This window comes from Ahaetulla prasina, chromosome 2 (genome assembly GCF_028640845.1).
Source record: "Ahaetulla prasina isolate Xishuangbanna chromosome 2, ASM2864084v1, whole genome shotgun sequence".
Lineage (NCBI taxonomy): Eukaryota > Metazoa > Chordata > Lepidosauria > Squamata > Colubridae > Ahaetulla > Ahaetulla prasina.
Window position 1 is genome coordinate 79,072,924 of NC_080540.1, and position 14,999 is coordinate 79,087,922.

Genomic DNA, 14,999 nt, shown 5'->3' on the forward strand with positions numbered 1-14,999 from the left:
TTCAGAAGCTGAAAAAAGCATCAGAATTGAAGCTTCGGAAAAAAAGCCCCAAACGGAGCTTCACGGAGCTTAGAAAAAAAGCCTCCAAATAGAGCTTCAGAGCCTTTTTTTCTGCAGTTGTGTTTTGGAGGCTTTCAGAGGCAGAAAAAAAGTTTTTTCTGAAACAGAGTTTCAGAGGCAGAAAAAAAAAGCAAAAAAAAAAGCAAGGCACAGAGCTCACAACTAAGGAACCTGTTGCTAAAATTCACCTTTGGGAACACTGATTGGGGGTATTCCACCTGCCAATCAGCTTTTTTCTTATTTTCCTCCCCCAAAATTAAGGTGGGTCTTATACTCCAAAAAATACAATAAATTATTTTGGAAATGGAAAATGGTTGCTAGCAATTAAATTGGAGTTGTTGGAAATCAGATCTGTAGTGATAGGAAGAACTATATTTTCAGTTTCCCATTATTCTGAGCAGAGACCATAAATAAATTTGGAAATGTAGTCATAACGTTCTTTTATAATCACAATCTCTAATGGACAACCCTTGATGGAAATTTCTGTGTGTGCGTACGTTTGTATTCCTAGATGGTTCTTGATGGATCCAGTTTCTACAAGGCTGAAATGGCCAACTTCTCTTTGGGAGAGAAACTGCCAGTGCTGAGAGAAATTGGCAAGCTGCATCACTCTTTGTTCTTTGCCACAGGAAATGAGGTGAGGGATGTTGAGTTCTCAAGGGAGACTGAGTCTGCTTTGGACTGAGACATACCATGTAGGATTATTGATCCTTTCATTTCTGGGAGAAGGATGATTATTCAGAAGATGCATTGATTTTACATTACAAGCAAATAACAAAGGCTGTTAGTGTCTAGATTCAGTGTCTAATGTCTAAGTTCAGCAAAACCTATAGACAGAGGTTTTGTGTACTAGTTCAGAATGTAGTTCAGGAAAATCTCTTATTTGCTTCCTGAATCTACTCTTAAGTTTTTGTCCTTGCTGTTGTTGTTGCCCTGCTTAATGGGAGTTTTTCAGAAAGAAAAGGACCTTGTTTGTTACATTAAGATAGAAGGTGTCTTCCACCTCAGGATCAAAGCGATTGAATTTGCACATACTAAACTGGGATGATGTTCATCTGGTTAAAGAAAGGATGGAACATCCCAGAGAATTCCAGAATATTCCATTTTTCTCGAAGCCATGTAGAACCTCCTTCTAAACTACCCATTCTAGAAGTAGATTGGAAGTTTCTGGAAATAAATCTTCTGAACTGGAAATGGCATGAGGTATTGAAATGTTGCTCTGGTCCCAAAACTGATCAGTTTAATACAGAGCACCATTTCCATTGTAGATCTACTGCCAATTAATTTTTCAGCCTTGTTCTGGGTAGAATTACAGAGAACCCATGACCAATTTTTCTGAAGCCTGGACTATCTTGAGCCAGTGTCTCTGCTGTTTTGATTCAAGCTATAGGCAGGGAGCATGCCAGATATATATTTGAGGCATGCCTCTGTGGAAGTAAATTATATTTACGTTTTAAATATTTTTTTTCTGCTATAAAACATTCTAGGAATATGGCGGATGGAAGATATAAAACATTTTCATAGATTGGGGCATTAGCTGACTGTTAATCAACAGAAAGACTGTTAATCCTTTTGGTCCCTTTCTTGATTTTTTTGTTCATTTTGCAGATATTCCGGGTAAACCAAACTGGTCCAGGCTGCCTCCACTTCCTAACATGCCTCAGCTGCCTGAAAGCAGAGCGTTTCATGCAATGTGGCTGGTGCGGAGATTCATGTACCCGTCAGGGGGAATGCAAGAAACAGTGGAACCAAGAGAGCTGCCCTCCAGTCCTCACTGATGTATGCAAATTTCTCACTGTATGATATTGGCCAATAGTATGCCAATAGAGTGACCGGTACCCATTACAGCCATGCTTAATGAAGCCATTTGGTATTGGGGATTTATTTCAATTTACTTTCCTTGTTAAATGTCTGTTTTAATATTTTTCTTAAATGGTCTTTTTAAAGTCATCAAAGACATCCTGAGAGCTGTGTTTTTGGATAAATGCTTTCCTTTTGAACTTCACAGCTAAAATGTTGGATTATTTGCTTTCCTTTCCTTCTTCTTTCTCTTTTATCATGATTGGGATTCAGATCATAAAGAACCTTTATCTTCCTTCTAAAGTGGAATTTCCTCCACTTTCGCTTCTGCTACAATTAGCTCTAGTACACTATAGATCTTCTGTAACTTTGTCAAAGGAGAGAATTAATTTCTCTAAATATAAGGTACAAAATAAATAATGTGTCAGATGTAAGTGACCAAATCCACATATGTAGAGTTCAAGGTAACTCCTTGATTGTGTTCTTCTTGTAATACAGGAGTTAGCTTGAACTCTATGTGTGTGGATCTGGTCACTTTGCCTGATATTAATCTCCCTAGACTGCTTACATTCCATTGGGAAGAGATAGATAAGGTTCCATGCAGCTTGGTGGAGGGTGGGTAGGTCAGTCCTGGATTTCTTGCAGCTGTGCAATGACTCAAGACTACTGGTGATTCCCTGCTTGACCCCTCCTTCTGGTCTGGCTGGCCATTTTCCAGCAGTAAGGTATGAAATCCAATGTAATGGACTGTATATTAATGTAAGGCAGGGCTGCCAAACTTGTGGCCTGTGGGCCAGATGTGTCATGCACTGGCCACGCCCACACCCATTTTAGCGAAGGGGGGAAAAGTGATACGTCACATGATGCCGCCGTGACGACGCAAGTTTGACACCTCTGATGTAACGTATCAAAATTCATAAACTTAGTACAAATTAAGATTTTTTTTTGATATTACAATAGAACATAACAACAGAATCAATCCAAGTTCTGCCCAATTTAGTCCACCCTGTGGAATGTTCATTGATAGGAGATAGAGACATAATGTATTCCTCTCCCATCATAACTAGCATTTGGAAGTACTCTGCCAACAGCCTGAAGACAACATTGATCTCTTGAACTCCTGACAGAGTAGTCCTCCATGAATTTATCCAATTCCTTTCAAAGCCATCCAAGTTAGTAGCCATCCCCAATGTCTTGTGGAAGAATAATTATGCACGATCTGGGAGTGGTGGTAAGCTTTTCCATGTCTATTCTGAATCTTCTGATCAATTTCACTGATCTTAATGTTTTAAGGAGTGTATAATTCAGTCATGTTCCCACTCGGTCCATGTTTTTCCAGAGAATCCCAAACCCTCTAATTTCTCCTCTTAAGGTAGACAATCATTCTGATTGCTCTCTTCTGCACTTTTTCCAGCTCCTTTACAATGTTTCTCAACAGCTACCACTGAAACTGTATATGGTATCTCAGATATAAGCATACCATAGATTTCTATAAGGCCATGTCGGTGCTGACTTTATAATAATATAATATAACAACGGAGTTGGAAGGGATCTTGGAGGCCTTCTAGTCCAACCCCCTGCCCAGGCAGGAAACCCTACACCATCTCAGTCAGATGGTTATCCAACATTTTCTTAAAAATTTCCAGTGTTGGAACATTCACAACTTCTGCAGGCAAGTTGTTCCACTGATTAATTGTTCTAACTGTTAGGAAATTTCTCCTTAGTTCTAAGTTGCTTCTTTCCTTGATCAGTTTCCACCCATTGCTTCTTGTTCTATCCTCAGATGCTTTGGAGAACAGCCCGACTCCCTCTTCTTTGTGGCAACCTCTGAGATATTGGAACATTGCTAGTTATTAAACTAGACATACCCATACTTTTCTTTTTCCCAAACTTTTTTCTAATAATTAGGGATGTGAAATTCGTTCTTTTTATAACTGCTACACATGAAATTGACATCTTCATTACAAAATCCACTTTGACTTCCAAAATCCTTTTCTTGGGTATTTACAGAAAGTTCAGATTCCATCAGTGCATTTGTGAAATCAGCATTCTTTGTACTGTTTTAAATGGAGCCTTCTTGGAAGTTTTCATAATCAGATGTGTTCTTTGACATTTGAATTAATATATTTTCATCTACAAACTTGGCCAGCTCTCTGGTTATCCTGAAGTTACATTCATAATCTTTACATCTTTTAGAAACTTGTATGAGTTGCCTATTACATAAGAAATTATCATTGCTGCCAATGGATTGCAGTCATAAAAATGAATGAGTCTTGGTGTTGACTTGGCAGGCAATAGGAAATTATAACTGTTCTCTTAGTTGCTGTCTTTCCAAGGGCAAAAAATAAAATAAAATCAGGGCTTAGTGGCTATTTGAAACTAGGCAATCTTCACTTCAAAAAGCTTGGCACCAAAAGAGAGGTGTTGTGCACCAAAATCTTGTTGCATGGATACAGCTTTTGCTAATCAGTTTCAAGCAGTTTTTCTGTAGCTTTATCTCTTTGCGCCACTAGCTGTAGTCTGTAATAAGATGAGTTAATATTTAACCAAACAAACTTTAATCAAGTAAACTTTTCACCTTCACATACCATATGCAGTAATCGCGAAGGGCCAATTAGCTAAATTATTTAAATTGTGCAATAGAGGAAACCACTGAAATGTCTAGATCGCTTGTATATTTCTTAATGTAGAATGATAAAAAGAAAACTATTATATGATTTGTACTTTCTGTTCCTTTGTACAGCTAACCTTTTTATATAAAAGTAAAGACAGAAAGAGTGTTTTATGTAGAATCAAATTTTAGTTGAGAATTTTATTTTGAATAGAAGAGAACAACAGAGTTGGAAAGGACCTTGGAGGTCTTCTAATCCAACCCCTTGCTTAGCAGGAAACCCTATACCATTTCAGACAAATGGTTGTCCAATCTCTTTCTAAAAACTTCCAGTTTTGAAGCATTCACAACTTCTGGAGGCAAGTCGTTCCACTGATTACGGTAATCGTTCTAACTGTCGGAAATTTCTTCTTAGTTCTAGGTTGAATATAGCAATAGAATTCAAATTCAGGTGGGGCTATATTGATACTCATGCATGTACAGGAGTCTGGGCAGGAGAGCAACGTCTTTGTTTAAAGTCTGTTCCGTGACTAATTGGAAGTTCCTTTGCATAGTCATTTCTTGCTGATTTGATCTGCAGCAGCATTTGATACTAGCCTGTCTTTAAAAGTACGTAGTTGTCATTAAAGCCACCTGGAATATGACCTTAGGTCACAATTTTTATCTGCATCCACTTGAATCGTTCTTGGTTTTGTTTTGTTTTGTTTTGTTTTACTAATAGAAGCTTACCCCATTGCAAGTGATAAGGAGAGTTTCTTCCAATGAGTTGCATCATAGCCCAGCTTTCACAACAACTGGATAGACAGGGTATATGGAGAAAGTTTGTCATTTCCACTGAACTTTCTCTCTGTGCAGAAATACGTCTGCCCTTTTGACTGCTGCTTCTAACTGAGTTTGAGGCATAATATTTAACATTTCAGCAGGAGAAAGTGAGGTTTTAGGGCTCTTTCTGCTCTGGTCATTGATAAGTGAGGACAATTAACCAGTGGAACAGCTTGCCTTCAGACATTGTGGATGCTTCATCACTGGAGATTTTTAAGAAGAGACTGGACAAATGGTATAGGATCTCCTGCTTGAGCTAGAAGACCTCCAAGATCCCTTCCAGCTCTATTCTGATCTTGATTCTGAATCTTGGTGATAATTATTATCTGCTTTCCCAGTTTCATCCCAGAAACGCACCTCTGTATGGCAGCACCAAGCTGACTCTCTGCGGCAGTGGGTTTCAGTCTCGTCCATATTTCTCTGGCACTGCTGACTCGCACTCAGGCCCTGGGGACTACTTGATTACAGTAGGAGAGAGGACCTGCTGGGTACTATTAGAAGAGAGCTTAGCAAACCGGTAAGAAGAAAATCTGCCTCCCTTCTTTCTCCCCACTTGGTTTCTGCCTAACTCTGCCTCATGCATATTATGCTCATACATCAACATTCACAAAAGAATTTCTTCTAATTAACTTCATGCATGTATACATGGGAAAGGGAGGGGGAATAAAACATGGAGATGGTGTTGTTTGTCAATTATATAACTTCTTTGCTTGGCAGGAGGGGAAATGAATGCAGGGAATCCACATTTCCCTTTTCTAAAATTTCTAGATCAATTCCTCAAGGAGCATCTGTCACAGGGCTTGTCCATGGGCCAGAGTAGAGTTTGGTAGCGTGGCAGCAATCACAAATCACGAGGATGTCATAAAGACAGCGTGTGCATAGTGACATCAAATGACACAATTGCGTGCTTTCATCTTGATGTCTGATGCCAGTGTGAAAGTCACACCGTTTTCATTATGAGGTTACTGGCTTTTCCTTGCCTCCCTTGGGGACACCCGGGCTCAGCGGTCAGAACAGAGCATAATACATTTCTGCTACCATGTTACCATGGCTATGAGTAGTCTGCCGTATTTCCCTTGATAAAATAAAAGCCCAAATAAACCCCTGGATTCTCTGCCAAAGGAAAAGTGCTAGAAGAGGCAGAGCTGTGCAGATCTGCCCTGGAGGTGTGAGTCTGTCTTTCCACTGATTATGACAATTTTGCAGCCACTCAGTTTTAATGGGCTTTTATTGGGTCTGTGTTGTTTTCTTTATAATTCCCCAAACACCATTAGAGAGGAAGTGCAGTATAAATAAAACACAATTCTTTTTAAAATGTATTAATCTAAAACATTCAGAATCTCATTGAATGCACTGAAGAGTATAGAACCGTGATGGCGAACCAATGGCATGTGTGCCACAGGTGGCACGCAGAGCCATATCTGTGAGCACACAAGCATTGCCCTAGCTCAGCTCCAGTTTGCATGCACGTGCTGGCCAGCTAATTTTCAGACTTTCTGGGCCCACTGGAAGTTGGGAAATGGGCTGTTTCTGGCCTCCGAGGAGCCTCCCGGGGGAGGGGGTTGTTTTTGCCCTCCCCAGACTCCAAGAAAGCCTCTGAAGCCTGGAAAGGGAGAAAAACGGGCCTACCGGGCCCACCGGGCCATCACATGCCAAAAGCTGGGGGGAGCATGGGAGGGGAGCGCACGCATGCCCAGAGGACGGGGCACATTGAATTATGAGTGGGGACACACACGTGCGTGACCTTCTCCGTGCTCCCCTGCTTTTGGCACGCGACAGCAAAACAGTTAATCATCACTGGTATAGAATATAAAAACCAACAAGAGAACCAGGGTGATATAGCAATAGACTTATATACCACTTCATAGTGCTTTACAGCTCTCTCTAAGGGTCAGCATATTGCCCCCAATAATCTGGGTCCTCATTTTACTGATCTTGGAAGGATGGAAAGCTGAGTCAACCTTGAATCTGGTGAGATTCGATCTGCCAAATTGCAGGCAGCCGGCAGTCAGCAGAAGTAGCCTGCAGTACTGTACTCTAACCACAGTACTACCACGGATCATATACACCACAGTATAGTCATTGAAGACTCCAGCTAGGACCAGGGAGACCCAGGTTTTAGCCCCTCCTCCCTGCAGCCATGGAAGTTTGTTGGAAAAAATTGGGCCTGTCATTCCCAGCCCAACCTATCTCCTGCTCCTTTTGCTGAGGGAGAAAATGAGAGGAGGAACATTACATACAGCTCCCTTCAGTCAGCAGAGTCTTGCATCTTTTCCTTTTTCCACTTTCTTCTCGTTGTCTCTTCCAATGTATCTGTACTCTTTCAGTTACGAAGCAAAACATTTCAAAAGAATATATATGTGCACCTTGAAGGATGCACTTTTTAAAACAAGTATGCATTTTTGCTCATTTTTATCTGTTTATGTGAACATATACAAAAAGCGAAATTGGGATTAAGAAAAGGAATTTTCTGGAATTCATTCTCTTAAATATTTCTGCCTGGGAGAAGTTAAGAGTTGAAGTCTCACAATTAATGTTGCAGTGCCAGACCAGCTTTATAGTCCTCATGTGGAAATCAGGCCAGGAGACATTTGTGTGTCAGAGGTTACACACTGGCAATTTTCCCAGAGCGGAAATGAGTAGCCGTTTCTGCTGTTTGCTGAAAGTGTAAAGAATTGTCAGAGGTGACCCTCTATAACCCAGTACATATTCACCATATTATAATCTTAGCGAGGGTCGGCATGAATGAGGAGGTGGCTCGTAACATGAATCATTTATTGACAACAAGGCAACTCCAGAACAGAATCAACATTAGAAAAGAGTTGACAGCTCTTAAATACTGAGCTGTCAAAAACAACAACCAATAGCGAAGCTCTAATTTTCCCGCCCGAAGGGATGCAGAAATAAACCAATCAGATCGCATCACGTCAGCACGCTCAATGCCCCTTCAGCAGCTCCGCAGACACAACACACCATAGTAAGTGTAGACCTGCAATTAAAAATAAAAAAATAAAAAAAAGAAACCAATGATGAGACAGGCTTGTATGCCTTCTTTCAAAAGGGATAGCATGAACCTAAATATAATATGTAGAGTTTTAGTAGGGCAGATCCATAGAGGTTGTGGGCATGTTTGATATGTGAAACCATTATCAGCATGATTTATAATGATTACATGGAGCAATAGTTTTTTTCAAAGAAAAAATAGCTTACAACTGCTACAGGCTGTTCAGTTTTCTATATCCAGCATTGATCCCAAATGCTTTATAAACTTTGAATTGGTCAACTGCTTTATATAATCAACAAACAATCCTATTGATTATTTACAAATTTGAGAATTCCTATTAAATCTATGCTGGAATGGAAGCTCATCACTGATATTCCCGCTGTGGTCCTTTGTTTTTCACTGGAAAAGATGGAAACTGCATCAATTGTAGAATATTGGAGACCTAGACCTGAAGATGGGACTATTTCAGAAATCTCACCATCTGCTAGTGTGAATCTAAGTCCTTTACTGTGAAAATTTATTTCCAACTCTTAGAAATTTTCAACTGAAAGGTGCCTAGTGTCATTTAATCTGTAAAGCTAAATGGGTCTACAGCTTGTTAAGTTTTTGAAGAGAAATATTTTTGGCAATTCCAAACATACTTTTCAGATTCATGCTCTTCGTTGCATTGAACAGTCTAAACATTTGCAGGACACCAATCAAATGTTCTCAGCCAACCTCATGGCATCCTGAGCATACAAAAATACATATACATTCACATTACCGATACTGCCACAAGAATTCCTTATCTGATAGGGGTCCTTAGTACGTACCTCAAACTGAGAGTAACATGAAATAGGGGAGTCATGTTGGCATAGATATTGCCCAGATTAACAAAATCTATGTCAGATTTTAAGGAACCAGGACAATTTGATGATAAGTGGGCTCCTGGAACAAACCATATCTGATTGAGACAAGAGAATCTGGAATTAATGGAATGCTAGTACAAAGTAGACTTAATGAGTGGGGATATATGGAATATATGAGCAAACTATGGAATGTCGTTACCAGTCTCTCTATTACAGAGCACAGCTGCTGATATGAGGCATAGGGGCCATGGACCCTAGCCACCCAATTATGTTATTTAATAGGGTATTTTCTCCTAGACTACATTATTTTAGAAAGATGTTGTCCAAAGCTTCTAATACTTTTGCTAGTATCCTTGCTTTCTTTTGCCACAGTCATTCCGTTTCTGTTTGCAGGTCTTTGTATTTTGTGATTTTTCTCTAATTGTTTGTCTTCTATTCTTCTGTCTCCAGGCATTGCAACATCTACTATCTAGACTTTTTTGGTCTTTCTTATTAACACTGCATCTGGGGTGTTGCTACGTCTGGGGTGTTATGTGGCAGATACTCCTCTGTTTGAATGCTAAAGTCCCAGAGCACTTTTGTTTCTTCATTTTCTATTACTTTGTCTGCTTTGTGGCCTCACAAATTCTATTATTCCTTACTTTCCTGCATTTATTTATCAGCTTCACTCTAGAAGATCAAACTACCTGCATTTAGATCTATTATAGCTTTATTTTTTCTTTGTTTCACAGAAAACCAACCTCCTCCCCTCCGCTTCCTCCCTCCTTTCTTTCCTTCCTTCCTTTTTGAATTGTAAAATGAGATAATCCTAATCTCCCATTACAATTCAAATCACAATATCCATAAGCCAGGGCTGTCACCAGATAGGCCCATAAATATTCAGCTCCACTATCTGTTATGGCTTTGGACAGTCAAGGGTTTTTGATATAAACTAAGTTACCAGCTCTGGTCATACCCATGTCATATGCAGAATCCCTTGCTAATCATAAAGACTGTACTGGTCAGTTTTGACACATTTTGGACAGAATGCTGCAAGTGCAGCCACAACTCAGTTTTACTCCAGATGTGCTCATTTTATGCTGTACAAGCTAGCATCTCCATACTACTGCTTAGAACCCATTGACTAGGTGGTATATGCTGTGCACTGACACACAGGGGTATTTGAGTTTTCTTCTGGCTCAGCCTACATTTGGTATGTGACCCTTGACACATCACATTAAACTGGATTCCTACCCCCCTCCCCCAATACTATCTTTTCCTGCAGTACAGCTTTAATGTTCTGTGAAGTCGTTCCTTTCCACAACAGTCAAATGGTACATTCCTGGTACCAGTTAGGAATGGAACGAGGTGATTTTTCTACTATTTCTATTTCTATTATTCTATTCTCTGATCAGAGCACATCATTCCGAAGTTAGTAATCTTAGGCTAAGTTCAAAGTTAGTTACTAATTAATAGTCCACGATTTCTGAAAGGTTATTATTGCTTGCTGCTGAAGAATCCTTAGATTGTAGTAGGTTATCCTAATCAGGATTTTCCTTGTTCTTTCTTCACACTACCTGCTTTCCAGATATAGCCAAGTACCAAAGTGGAAGGATTTTGCTGAAGTTCTTGTCTGCATCTTGTCACCAAAGGGAATCGAGAAGATCATGGAACCACAACAGATTAATCTGACCATTATAGAGAATGCAGCAAGCCCATTTTATATCACTGGCTCCTCAATCATCAGTGGTTTTACATTTATGGTGAGTTTAATATACTTACTCCTTGAGTATCTGCTAATTTTCTTACAGTAAATTGCCATTGATGTAATAAATACTTTCTGATAAGCACTGACATCCAGCAATGGATAGTGTTAAGCTCTGTAGCAGATGTAGATACAGGTCAGTGGAGAAAAAAAACATATATCTATATTTCTATCCTCAACATTTTAAGCTGTCATTCCCCTAATGCCTGTTAGACTGGGAATGGTTGGTGTTGGCATTGCAGAATTTCTGGGTTTACCTATAATTTTATCCAAAATGCTCAAACTATAACTCCTTGGCTATAAACCATAATTGGACATATGCAGAAGATTTAATGTTCTGTGAGTATTAGGTATATTCAGTGGTTTTAATAATAATATTGTAATCAGTTAAATATTTGGTTACATCAAAGCAGTGAGCATTGTGTTACTATTTTTTCTATTCACCATCAACAGCTGCCAAACATAACTTCCATTCACCCTGCCTATGGTCCAATGGCTGGAGGAACAGAGATCTTTATCCGAGGACAAAACCTTTTTGTGGGAGGCACAAGGAAAGTGATGATTAATGATCTAGATTGTCCTGTGGACAGTGAGAAAAGGTATGACAAACAGAATGCTGTCTTCTTGCTTCAGTGTATAAAAATGGGATCGAAGGTTATGGGATATTTGGTATAGAGGAATGAGTTATAAAAGCTGTAGCCCTAATTTTGAATTAGATTAGATTTTAAAACCCAACTGATAGGTATGACATCTTCTTGCGAAGATTCTGAGCCTAGAAAAACTTCTTGGCAATTCGCTGAGCCCTTCAAGGTTAGAAATACTTGGACTCTCCTGGTTAGGGCAGTGTTGGTGAACCTTTGCAGCACCAAGTGCCAAAATGGGAATGCACACGTGCACACACGTGCGTACGTGCCAGAAACTGGAAGAGCTACCACCCGGTGCGAATGGGTGTGCCGGGCGCCTGCTCTTCCAATTTCCGGTGTGCACATACACACCAGCCACCTGGTCTTCCAGTTCCTGGCACGCATGCATACACAAAGACCAGTTGGTCGGTGCGTATGTGCGTGCCGGAAACCAGAAGAGCAGCCCCCCGGTGCTCATGCATGCGTTGGGAGGATGATCTTCCAGTTTCTGGCGTGCACATGCACACTGGCCAGCTGATCTTTGTGCATGCATACATACCAGAAACCTGAAGATCAGGTGACGATGCTCATGCACACACCGGAAATTGGAAAAGCAGCCAAGTGCTTCCCGCGCACGTGAAGACCAGCTGGCCGGTGCGCCGGAACCCAGAAGAGCAATGAGTGACAGCTCGTGTGCCCAGAGAGATGGGTCTGTGTACCACATCTGGCACACGTGACATAGGTTCGCCATCACGGGGTTAGGGCATCCAAACTTGAGCTGGGGAGAAAATGGACCAGCATTAGATGGTCCCAGGGAGCGCAGAAAGTCATCTTCACTTGCATCTAATGTTTACCCTGGATTCTTGCAACTCAGGTATGGAAACCCTAATCAAGACAATGTCTATGCTGGGTTGTGGCAATAGTGATCAGGATTCTTTACTCTCTAAACTGCATTTATATTATCCCAAGAAAGAAAATAGTTAAAGTACATTGCTGCATTTTTTTTGGGAATACCTAAATGTGGACAGTATTTATCTTTGAAATATCTTTAAAGTTATCTAGCGTCTAATGATAGAATAGTATAAAAGTATAAAAATAGATTTTTATATTTATAATATAATGACTGCTCCTACATTTCTCATTCTTTCCAAATAAGTCATAGTCTCAATTTCTGGTAGGAAAGCAAGTGAATTGCACAGTGTTTGTTGTAGTGAGGAAGTAATCATTCATACCAATTAGCAATCAACTATTACTCAGAATGTTTCATACAACCGGGGTGGGGAATTGCCTTAATGCAGCCATGAAGAAGAAATGAAAAACTAGATCCCTGGAACTGAAACAAGATGCCAAAAATAAAACAAAAATAAAAACTTATGCAAGTACTGGTTTCATTATTAAACCAGCAAAGAAATAAAATGATTGCAGGGGTGAAATGCTCCCGGTTTGGACCGGATTTCCTGATCCAGTAGTGATCGTGGCGGGTGATTTGGAGAGCAGGTAGGAAAAATCCTTGCCCCCCACCATGCCCAGCTGAGCTGCATGATCATCAGCGTTGGTTTTTTTTTTACTTTTAAAAGCATTTTTTCTTCAGCCGAAAAAATACTTTTAAAAGTAAAAAAAAAAAACCCGCTGATGATCGTGCGGCTCAGCTGGGATCGTCAGAACCTTTTAAAAGCATTTTTTCTACAACCTCTTCAGCTGAAGATGTTGTAGAAAAAATGCTTTTAAAAGTAAAAAAAAAAAAGTTGGACACGCCCACCCAGTCACATTACCCCACACACACACCAAGCCAGGCCCACAGAACCGATAGTAACAAATATTACATTTCACCACTGAATGATCTCCAAGTTCTTAACAGTCAAAGCCAGGAGGCCAGATGACAGGCAACTCAGTCCTTATAAGATTTCATCACATTGTATTCTAAGAACATAGCCTAGTTTTGGGGGAGGGGGGGAAGGCATGGATCAATTCATTCTTTCATAAATGTTTGCCTAGGCTAATTGTGGGAAAAACACACAGGCAGTAGCTTCTCAAAGGTACAGAAACCAAGTATATTTACGTATAGATATTTTCATATCAAGGGCGCAGATACCCTGTAAATTATCCCTTCATATTATTGCAATAGTGTAACTCTTCCTATTCTATAACCATCTGAATGCGTTTATCCTTGAGTGAATCCAGCACAACTTTGGATACCAAGAGGATTATATATACTAAAGAATGTGGATCTTGCTACTGTCATGAAGATGACAGTCTGACCGTGCATTCATAGGAGGTGAGAAGAAGGCAGCTTTGCAAGGCATGCCTCTTTATGTGGGCTTACCAGTTACACAGTCTTCTAAGTTCTATGCTGTTCCCAAAGTTTATTGGGTAATGTCCTCTAATACTGATAAGCTAATTAGATAGAAATATGTAGAGTGCTTTCCGACATGAGATGGTATCATAGGACAAGACAAGGTCATCCTTAACCTGGCACTGAATGCTCAGATCCTTCAGTCTTCATCAGATAGCAAATACCATTAAACTTACTCAGCTAATTTTAGTTTCTTTTTCCCCCCTTTACATATAGAAATATCTCTGAAATGATGACTCAATGGATCGTGGGTTGTCTAGTACATTCTTAAAGTTGACAATGTAGAACGATATTCTCTAATACAGTGCCTCCAGATGTATATTAGAATAGTAGCTCTCAGAATTCCCAGCTGGATGGCTTTGTAGCTGCTTTTGCCGGGAATTCTGAACTGGCAGTTTTAGGACATGTGGAAAGGGATTTTCAGGAAAAGTCTGTTGTAGAGGAAATGGCTAAAAGATCTATTGGTAAGGGGAGTTCTGTCATGCTTTTTTCCCCCTTTCTCCCTAGCCAGAGAGAGGAGGCCATAATTTGTACCACCCCACCTTCAAGCAACTTGACCAATGCATCTGTATTTGTAATAATAGATGAAGAGCGATTTCTTTCTCCTCAGCCTTTCTGGTATCGAGAAGACCCCCAGATATATGATATTACTCCCAACTGCAGTTATGAGTGAGTCTCCTTTTTCTTCTGTACCCGGATTTCTGAAGGGCTATCCTCCTCTTCCCATCTGAAAGATACTTTTAAAAAGGGTATATATTTGGGGAACTTGCATACCAAAAAATCATAGCGGGATGTATAAATTGATATTTAAAAGCATACCTTGAGAAGGCTTGTGTGAGTTAAAAAGGCCACCTGTGTAATAAATGTATATTACAGAACGTGCAGAATTCTCACATATCAGAAAATTTAATAAATAAATAAATCCAGATATTTATTATGGATTGTTTTTTAAGACATCCACAAAAATAACCTTGACTATTTAATTACTTCCTTCGAATGTTAAATTGTTTTCTACTGAGCTGCCTGTCCTTTCTTCTTTTTGTGTCTCCATATCTTAATATTTTGTGAACTCACAGAGAGGGGCTCCTCAGGGTGCCGTCAGCCAAGCAATGTCGGCTGGCGGCCCCCAGGGGG

At 40.0% G+C, this 14,999-nt stretch overlaps 1 protein-coding gene across 1 annotated transcript in view; it reads left to right on the forward strand.

Annotated features, from left to right (window-relative positions):
* Window positions 1-14,999, forward strand: part of MST1R (macrophage stimulating 1 receptor) — a 67,033-nt gene that overhangs the window by 22,210 nt on the left and 29,824 nt on the right. The window contains exons 4-9 of the mRNA XM_058168245.1: window positions 572-697; window positions 1,669-1,839; window positions 5,632-5,810; window positions 10,713-10,887; window positions 11,343-11,488; window positions 14,373-14,534. Coding sequence (XP_058024228.1) covers window positions 572-697; window positions 1,669-1,839; window positions 5,632-5,810; window positions 10,713-10,887; window positions 11,343-11,488; window positions 14,373-14,534 — 959 coding nt within the window. The remainder of the gene's footprint in view (window positions 1-571; window positions 698-1,668; window positions 1,840-5,631; window positions 5,811-10,712; window positions 10,888-11,342; window positions 11,489-14,372; window positions 14,535-14,999) is intronic.